This window comes from Cetorhinus maximus, chromosome 11 (assembly GCF_964194155.1).
Source record: "Cetorhinus maximus chromosome 11, sCetMax3.hap1.1, whole genome shotgun sequence".
Taxonomy (NCBI): Eukaryota; Metazoa; Chordata; class Chondrichthyes; order Lamniformes; family Cetorhinidae; genus Cetorhinus; species Cetorhinus maximus.
In genome coordinates, this window is record NC_135889.1 from 31,961,384 (window position 1) to 31,971,563 (window position 10,180).

General features: G+C 41.5%; 1 protein-coding gene across 1 annotated transcript; it reads left to right on the plus strand.

The window, feature by feature from the left end:
- The first annotated feature begins 4,113 nt into the window (after positions 1–4,113).
- Positions 4,114–9,193, plus strand: LOC144686490 (gamma-crystallin S-1-like). The gene is made up of 3 exons (XM_078551764.1): positions 4,114–4,160; positions 4,266–4,508; positions 8,844–9,193. Exons 1-3 carry the CDS (start codon positions 4,152–4,154, stop codon positions 9,117–9,119), a joined length of 528 nt encoding a protein of 175 aa, XP_078407890.1. The 5' UTR covers positions 4,114–4,151; the 3' UTR covers positions 9,120–9,193.
- Positions 9,194–10,180: the final 987 nt, after the last annotated feature.

Genomic DNA, 10,180 nt, shown 5'->3' on the forward strand with positions numbered 1-10,180 from the left:
TGTGTGTGTGTGTCAGGGCCTTTCGGAACCTCGTGCAAGCACTCTCCCATGCACGTGGATTCTTCCTGCATCACACTCATCTCCATGTCCTGAGCATTTTCAATGCTGCCTGCTGGGGTTCGCTTTCAGTTGTCCATCTCAGCTGACCCGCATCTCTACCCATCCACTGATCACACTCCCATGCAGCACCTGATTTCGCCCCCATGACTCTCGTTTCACCTTCAATTTAAACCAAGGCAAATAAAAAATTGTACATGTGCACTTCAAGGGATCTCAGAGCCAATCCTAGGACTGTCCCATCTGTGTCTCTGCTCCACAGTCACCTTTGTTGCTATAGAAAAGAGGGAACTTGGGACTCCAATTGCTTGTCTCACGGCTTCACACGGGGGTTGCAACCCATAGTTTGGGAACTCTTGTTCTAGTTATAAAGTCCAGCATTCCATCAGCCTTTTTGGTTATTACCTGTTCATGACTTTAATGATTTGCATATATGGACCCCCAAGTCTTTCTGGACTTCCACTGTCTCCAGCTTTTCATCAATTGCAAAGTGCCTTGTACTATCCTCACATTTAGCCTCACATTTTCTTGCATTCATATCCATTTGCCAGAGTTTTGACCAGTGACTTAATCTATCAATATCTTTTTGCAATTTTATGCTTCCATATGTATTACAAGCTGCCTATCTTTGTGTCCTCAGCAATTTTGTACATGTGGCTTTCTATTCCATCATCTAAGTCTTTAAAACATACGGCGAATAGTTGAGGCCCCAACACAAATACTTGAAGGACACCAGTAATCCTGTTAATTAGAGTGCCTGCCCATTGGCTCTACACACTGTGTTCTGCTACTCAGCCAATTTCCTGAGCTACAAAAAGGGTTTTGTGCTCTAAGCTTCCTCATAGCACTATTGTAGAACCATTGGGCCAGATGTTCCTGGCTCTGAATCAGGTCTAAACGCAGCCAGGCCAATATAAAGTAATGGCTGCAACCTCATGCTGCTGGAGGTCCTATCTCAGGTTCCACCCTCCCCGATTTTCTCGAGGATGGGGAAAGTGCAGACCTCCGAACCAGCCCACACCAATTCTGAGGCCAAGTAACAATGTTGTGAACTTATTAAAAGCCCATGTCCCACAACTTTGCAATTTACAGGTGTGGTCTTGAGTTTAGCAGCTGTCTGAATCAGACCAGGTGAGTAAAAATGCTTTTTAAAGTTTAGAGGGCTTAACTCTTTGAAGTTAAAATTGCAGCAACCCATTGCAGATCAGGGGTGGAGTCAGCATTAAGAACTTATCAAGTTTAGGGAGTCATCACTCTCCTGCCATTGCCTGGGCTTCGGAGCAATAGACAAAGCATTGTGGACTCCATCTGGGCACCTAGAAGGCTTGTGGAAGTGAGTGCTGCACCCTCAGAAATCAAGGCCATTGGAGATGAAGGGCTGGATTTTTGTCTTTGGCTCAGAAACCTCAAGTTAGAAGGCCCATCTCCATTTACTGGGATATTGTCCCAGTTTTATTCATGGCTGTAAGCCCTCATCCCCATCATCTCCTATCTAACCCCATGCTGCCTCGATGCTGCACTCCCCTCCATGCTCCCTCATATCTTCTATGCCCCCTCCATGCCCCATTCTACCTTGCATCCTCTATGCCCACTCACTCAGGATCTACTAGGTGCACCTTTGCAACTTTGTAAACAGCCCCCTACAGTGATAATTCAATTAGTGGGTCTTGGAACTGAGTCAAGCATTCATAACGAGGCCATCTAGCAGAACAGATGCCGGAACATCTGTTCAGCCTGCTTTTATTGATACAGTTTCTAGACAGCCTCATTATTAATGTTAGGCTAATTTCTGAGACTCACCAATGGAATCAGCCCTGCTTGGGGTTGTTAACACAGCTGAAAAAGGGACTGCTAGCTTTTTGATTGACAGTTTTATGAGCTTGTTATCTTTCTGTGAAGTATTTTTCAATACCTATTTGTTTAGTTGGATGAGATTAGAAGCTTTCAAATGGGTTTAAGGTCTTTTTCAATAGGATTTTCACTGGCTGTGTTTGATTGACAGTTTTGTGACATTGTAAGGGGCATTTCTTTTCAAACGGAGTTTTGAATGGCTGATTATTTTTCCTTTACTTTATGAGCATAGACTTGCCAGTGTTATTCTATGAATCATTGGTTCTGTGCCTAGTTGATACTGGAAGAATGCTTCAAAGGATCAGCAAATGTGAGGATATTAAAGCAATGTGAAAATCAAACCAAACAGCTCCCCAGATTCTCAATATTGTAGAATACAGATGAGAACTTTATTTACTGTAGAAAGTACTCTAATGTATTTAAGCCCTTAAACAGTGCTGGTAAACGTAATGGTTTCTTACCTTTTAAGGGCAGATTTCTATGATCACTGCATTAATAACATATTTAACTTTTCAAATAGTTGAAATTGGTAAGAACTTTTAAACTTACCTGTCAAGAGGTCCCTGACTCCAGAGCAAGCTTCCCCCAATGTTCACAAACTGACTTAGCTGGCATGGTTCCCATAGCCTTCAGGAACCCACTCGCCTCCATGAAAATAGCAACTAAGCAAAAACTGAATTTGGAGCACCCATTTAAATAACGAACCTGATTTCACTTGAACTGTATGCCACGTCACAAGCCGCCATTTTTCCCCAGCCAGGGAACATGGTGGACAGCAGGGATCAGAGGACAAGTATGAAATTACAGCCCCACATGCCATTGGTTTGATCCTCTCAATGTGGGTTTGTCAGCATGGGGAGATGAAAATTCAGCCCAAGGAATCTCCTTCAGTACTAGTTCTCAGTCATCCATAGGTCTCTTTGACTCTGCCTGTAGATCCCATGCTCAGGGGGGTAATCTTTCCTTCTCCTTTGTGCCCCTCATCCCTCTCCACTGGTCTCCTGATTCCCTACTCTCTAGGTAGTTGGTCACCGAAATCTGTGCCCTCATCACTGTGGAACTCTGCGCATCTCACAGGCAGCTGAACATCTGTGCATCACTCAAGTGACATTTGTCTCTTTATTGATGTTTGACAACAGATCAGGATTACAACTGCTGGGGCATTGAGGGTCTATTCCCTGGTGCAATCAGGTGGTGCCCTGCAAGTATCTTGGTCATTGTGGTGTTCTGCTGCATCCTCCATAACATGGCGTTCCAGAGAGGTGCGGACCTTGAGGATGGTGAGGCCCAAGGATGAGAGAAGCTCATCGGGGAGGAGCAGGAGGTAAGATACGCTGAGGAAATGGAGACAGAAGGAGATGATGCTGAAGAGAAAGGTGCATTGCTGCATGACCAGGTGGCTTCCTCCTGCCATCCTTTGGAAAGAGGACCTTTCTCCTGTCCCTCATGGATGCCAGTCTTTCGGATCCGCTGTGCTATCTTGGGTCCATGTGGCAGGTTTTGGTACAAACTGTCTCCCACAGGACAACCAACGGACTCAATATTGGCTGCCTTGGGTGAAAGCCTGCCCCAGATAGCTTTAATTGAACAAGAAACCCCTCCAGTCCTCCAATGAATTTCCATATCCTACTGACCTTCCTTTTACTCTCAAACTTTCAATAACTACTATAACTCAACTGCTAAATGTAAGGTGCAATCATTCTGTTCTCTTCCACTTGGCTGCTGATGTTTACATAGCGCAATGACAAAGCTGGTGTAAAGTAACGCTAATTACATTGCTAGAACAAATAAAAACAATCAGACCTCTTATAGGAATGTATAGATATGACATTAAGATAATATTTATTGGGTAATTACATTCATGTAAGTTCATGAACAGACAGATTAACAATTTATTTTTGGAAACAAAGTTAAAGAGCAGATCAACAAAGTGACAATACCTTTACCGGTTTCAACAGAAAAGAACTGGATTCTTGCCATTTGAATTCTTTCACGACCAATTAAAACAACATCAAAGCAGAATGAAAAGAATCAGTGCCCTATCTATAAACCTGAATAAGGGGATTTTGTCTGCAATGACTATAGCTTTTTTCTAATTTGTTTTTTTGCTGATATTCACTGTTGAAACTATTAGAATAACAAAAGTATTCCCTACAGTGGCGTTTCAGGCCAGCATATAAATATCGAGTTGTATCAAACAGTGCTATGTCCAGGTGGTTGCCTAGCTGACTGTGACGCTCAAAATGGGCAAGGTAAGGTTAACTCTCATTTTTAAAAAAATCATTGCTAATAATATTGTATAAAATACATTAAATTTAGGAAATTATTGATATATTATGTCATTTTATTCTCCACAGATCATCTTTTACGAGGACAGGAACTTCCAGGGTCGGCACTATGAGTGCAGTAGTGACTGTGCTGACCTGTCTCCTTACTTCAGCCGTTGTAACTCCATCCGTGTTGAAAGTGACTGGTGGGTGGCGTATGAGAAACCCAATTACATGGGATACCAGTATGTTCTGAGCAGGGGAGAATATCCTGACTACCAGCGCTGGATGGGATTCAATGACTGCATCAGGTCATGTCGCTCCTACCCACACGTAAGTAATAATTACATGTTAATTATAAATTTCAAATAATTTTCTGATGTGATTTATGTTATAGCCAATCAATAATTTTCTGCTATTATATGCAATTTATTCCCAGCCCCTTCATTCATTATGTTAGAGTCTTTTATGAGTGATTATTATTCACACTCCCTTTTCCTGTTATTAGTAAAAAATTCATATTTTAGTTGCTCTTTTGTGTTGCTGAAAATGTTAGAAAAAAGGCTGAAATACAACAAGAAACAACCAAAATTGGGAATATAGAGCTAAAAATCTCATCACTACTATACTGGCATGTTTCCAATTAGTTGCAAACTTGCATTAAGTACACAGAAAAAGTAAGGTGTAAATGCTACAACATACCTAAAAATAGGGATGAGGTCCTGAAAGCAGAATATAGGAAGTTAGCAAATTAATTAAAAAGCAGCACCTCAAAGGTAGTAATCTCAGGATTACTCCGAGTGCCACATGCTAGCGAGATCAGGAATAGGAGAAGAAACCAGATGAATGCGTGGCTGGAGAGATGGTGTAGGAGGGAGAATTTAGATCCTGAGACATTGGGGTTGATTCTGGGGAAGAAGGGACCTGTACAAGCTGGACGGGTTGCACCCCAGCAGGAGTGGGACCAATATCCTCGAGGGGTATTTGCTACTGCTGTGCGTGAGGGTTTAAACTAGAATGGCAGGGAGAGGGAAACCTCAATGGGGAGACACAAGAGAGGGAAACAAAGCGGAATAAAAGACAGAAAAGTGAAAGCAAAAGTGGAAGGTAGAGGAAACAAGGGCTGGAAGCAAATAGGGCTATAGTACAAAAAAGGATGTGTAAAAATGTTAAAAAGACAAGTCTAAAGACACTGTATCTGAATGCATGGAGCATTCGCAATAAGGTAGGTGAATTAACAGCACAAATAGATGTAAATGGGTATGATATGATTGCGATTAAAGAGACATAGCTGCAGGGTGACCAAGGTTGGGAACTGAATATCCAACGGTACTCGGTATTTAGGATGGACAGGCAAAAAGGAAATGGAGGCAGTGTGGCATTGTTAGTTAAGGATGAAACCAGTGTGATAGTGAGAGAGGATATTGGTTCAGAAAATCTAGATGCAGAATCGGTCTGGGTGGAGCTGAGAAGCAACAAGGAGCAGAAAACATTAGTGGGAGTTGTCTATAGGCCTCCAAACAATAGTGATAAGGTAGACATTAAACAGGAAATTAGAGATGCATGTAACAAGGGTGTTACAGTAATCATGGGTGACTTTAATCCACGTATAGACTGGGCAAACCAAATTAGCAATAATACTGTGGGGGATGAATTCCTGGAGTGTGTACAATATGGTTTTTTAGAACAGTGTGTTGAGGAACCAATTAGGGAACAGGCTGTGCTAGATTTGGTATTGTGCAACGAGAAGGGGTTAATTAATAATCTTGTTGTCCCCTTTAGGAAACAGTGACCATAACATGATAAAATTCTTCATTAGGATGGAAAGTGAACTAGGGTCTTAAATCTAAACAAAGGAAACTACGAGGGTATGAGGCGTGAGTTAGCTAAGAAAAATTGGGGAACTTCATTAAAAGGCATGACAGTGGATAGGCAATGGCTAATATTTAAGGAATGAATGTATGCATTGCAACCGATATAAATTCCTTTCTGGTGCAAAAACACAACAGGAAAAGCGGCCCAACCATGGCTAACAAAAGAAATTAAGGATAGTATTTGATCCAAAGAGGAATCATATAACTTGCTAGAAAAAGGAGCAAGCCTGAGGACTGAGAGCAGTTTAGAATTCAGCAAAGGAGGGTCAAGAGATTGATTAAGTGGGGAAAAATAGAGTATGAGAGTAAACTGGCAAGGAACATAAAAGTGGACTGTAAAAGCTTCTACAAGTATGTAAAATAAAAAGATTAGTGAAGACAAATATAGGTCCCTTACAGTCCAAAACAGGAGAACTTAAAATAGAGAACAAGAAAATGGCAGACCAATTAAACAACTACTTTAGTTCTGTCTTCACAGAGGAAGACACAAATAATTTTCCAGAAATACTAGGGAACCATGGGTCTAGTGAGAAGGAGGAATTGAAGGAAATTAGTATTACTGAGACAATAGTGCTGGAGAAATTAAAGGGATTGAAAGCTGATAAATCCCCAGGGCCCAATAATTTACATCACAGGGTACTAAAGGATGTGTCTATGGAAATAGTGGATGCATTGGTTGTTATCTTCCAAAATTATGTAGATTCTGGAATAGTCCCAGCATACTGGAGGGCAGCAAATGTAACCCCACTATTAGAAAATGGAGGGAGGGAGAAAACCGGGAATTACAGACTGGTTAGCCCAATATCAGTAGTAGGGAAAATGCTAGAGCCTATTATAAGGGGTATGATAACAGGACACTTAGAAAATATCAACAGGATAAGACAAAGTCAGTATGGATTTATGAAATGGATTTATGAAAGTTTGTTTGACAAACTTACTGGAGTTTTTTGAGGACGCAACTAGCAGAATAGATAAGGGAGAACCAGTGTGAAATTAAAGCACATGGGATTCGGGTAATAGATTAGAATGGATTGAGAATTGGTTAGCAGACAGGAAACAGAGAGTAGGAATAAATGGGTCTTTTTCAGTGTGGCAGGCGTGGCTAGTGGGGTACTGTAGGGGTCAGTGCTTGAGCCCCGGCTATTCACAATATCTATCAATGATTTGGATAAGGGAACCAAATGTAATATTTTCAAGTTTGCCGATGACGCAAAACTTGGTAGGAATTTGAGTGGTGAGGAGGGTGTTAAGGGGCTTTAAGGTGATTTAAACAGGTTGAGTGAGTGGGCAAATACATGGTAGATGCAATATAATGTCAATAAGTGCAGTTATCCACTTCGGTAGGAAAAATAGAATGGCAGAATCTTATTTAAATGGTGACCACAGGCTCACAATATTTTGCTTAAAGAACTATAATTGAAATGGTGGCAGAGAGTGTGGGTATTGGAAAGCTGTTCAGTCATGGTGACTATCATAATTAGGCTAGGTTCTTACCCAGTAGACATAGGGCAGAGTCTTCGGCTTGGCGAGTGGGGGCGGGGCCCACGCGCCAAGGCGTAAAATGACGCATGGTGACATCGGGCATGCATTCCGACGTCACCACGCATCATTCAGATTTTCAATTCAGCGGGTGCGCACCCAAGTTGGCTGCGCGCCCACCAAACTGTCAAAGGCCTATTAAGGCCAGTTAACTATCAATTAAAACAATAAACTGAGCTTCCCATCCAACATTTAAGGTTGGCGGGCAGGTGAAGAGCCCAGGCTGCCTTCACATTTTTCATGGAGTTTCATCCATGGGAGGGATGAGGTTTCATGAAGGCTTTTAAAGGTTTGAAAAATTTTTAAATATAATTTATAGGCATGTCCCAGCTCATGTGACAGTTTCACATGAGGCAACATGCCCTAAACATTTTTTTTTCCCTTTATTAAAATTTTTAAACTTAAACTAATCTCCCTGAGGCAGCTCTGAGCCTCAGGGAGATTTCTGCACTTTTTTGCTTGCATGCGTGAAAGAGCGCAGGCCCTGACGCAGGAAACTCCCCCTCGCCCGCACAGGTAATGCTCAGCGCTTCTGGGCACGTCCGCCCACTTAAAATGGTGGTGCCCAGCCGATCGCGGGGGCAATCGGCTGTGCGCATGCCCCTGCCCGCTCCCACACAGCACCCCCCCACCAACGGGGAGAAAATTCTCCCCATAGACTTTATCCTGATGGGAACTTGACCAAACCTGATTATCTTCAAGTCTAAGGCTCAGCAGTTTCCTCTGATCCCTGAGCCAATCTGATGAATATATCCACAGACTTAAAGGAAGTAGCTAGCTACTCGTTAGCACATTGAAGGATCATATCTTATCTCATAACTCACTTTGATGTTCAGTTTTGTATATCTCTCTTCATTATTGAGAAACTTTAGATCCAAGATTAAATTTGTGTCATTCTCTCCCAAAGCAAAGAACTACCAGCAGCAAAATAATGTAATTTCACTAATTACCTGTACACAGTTAGAATAACATGTCATGACCTAAATTATGCTCCAATGTCTTGTGCTTCAGTTTTTAAAAAATTATCAGCATTGTTTCTAATGGCTTCACAGCAATTGGATACATTTAGTGAATGGTCAGCAATCCTTTCCTGAATCAATTTTTTTACTTCTACATTTGGTAATAGATGTAATCACACATATTTCATGTTCCTTGTCCTAAAGAACTCTAATTTTGGAACCCTCTTCAATACATATAACAAACATACATGAATGAACAAACATACATCATGAATGTCATATGTTTTATGTTACAGTACCGAGGTGGAAACTACAGAATGAGGATTTACGAGAGGCCTGACTTTGGAGGACAGATGATGGAATTCATGGATGACTGTCCATCTGTCTACGATCGTTTCCGTTACCGTGACATTCACTCCTGCAATGTGATGGACGGTTACTGGATCTTCTATGAACATCCCAACTACAGAGGCCGACAGTACTTCCTGAGACCTGGTGAATACAGGAGATACAGTGACTGGGGCGGCTACAACTCAACTATCGGATCTTTCAGGCGCATGAGAGATTTCTAATTCCTTGTTAAAAACTAGATTTTGTCATGCTGAAATATTCTGAAACATAATAAAGTTGATATCAGCAGAACTGATTTGTTTATTTGGGTTGTGTTTTTGTGCTTCTGCGCCACAGGCGTTTCATGATCTTGAGATTACAATAATCACGGAGGAATACAGTTTAACCACAAATTAATAATAAGAAAACACATAGCAATTTAAGATTCTGCATTGGGACCTTTATTTAAACCAGTAATTCATTCAGGCAGCTGGTTACACCATCATGTTTTACGCAAATTACCATGGCTTGTCATGAAAGCAGCAGCTAAAAGCTATTTTAAAATAACTTATGAAGAAAATATCATCAAGTTAATAGAGCTCATTCCTTTCCATGAGCTTTAAATTCTATTGGAATCCAACCTATTTGTTACATATAAGAAGTGATTAACAATAAAAAAATAATTGATTTCTGAATCAATTAAAATAAAATATTGAATTTTATTTGGACTAATTTGGGACTTTAGGTGGTAATTGAATACTAACTGTTTAGTTACTCCTTACGCAGCTATGCTACATATTCAGAAACAGTATTAGCAACTCAGGAAGCATCACATTCAACAAAGCATTCCACAGCCTGGATCTCTGCATAACCCTGAAAGCTAAGACGACTGGAAGAACAATAGTGATGGGAGATTCGATAGTTAGGTGGAACAGGCAGGTGTTTCTGCGGCCGTAGATGCAAATTCAGGATGGTGTGTTGCCTTGCTGGTATCACTGAATGGCTGTAGAGCATCCTTAGAGGGGGAGGGTGGACCGCCAGAGATTGTGGTCCACATCGGTACCAACAACACAGGTAGGAAGAGGGATGAGCTCCTGTTTTTAGAATTTAGGGAGCTATGTCGGAAATTAGCAAGTTGGACCTCAAAAGTAGTAATCTCCTGATTACTCCTGGTACTATGCATAAGTGAGCATAGAAATAGGAGGTTAGAGCAGATGAGTGTGTGACTGGAGAGATAGTGCAGGAGGGAGGTCTTTAGATTCCTGGGGCATTGCGGCCAGTTCTGAGGGCAATTGAGCCTGTA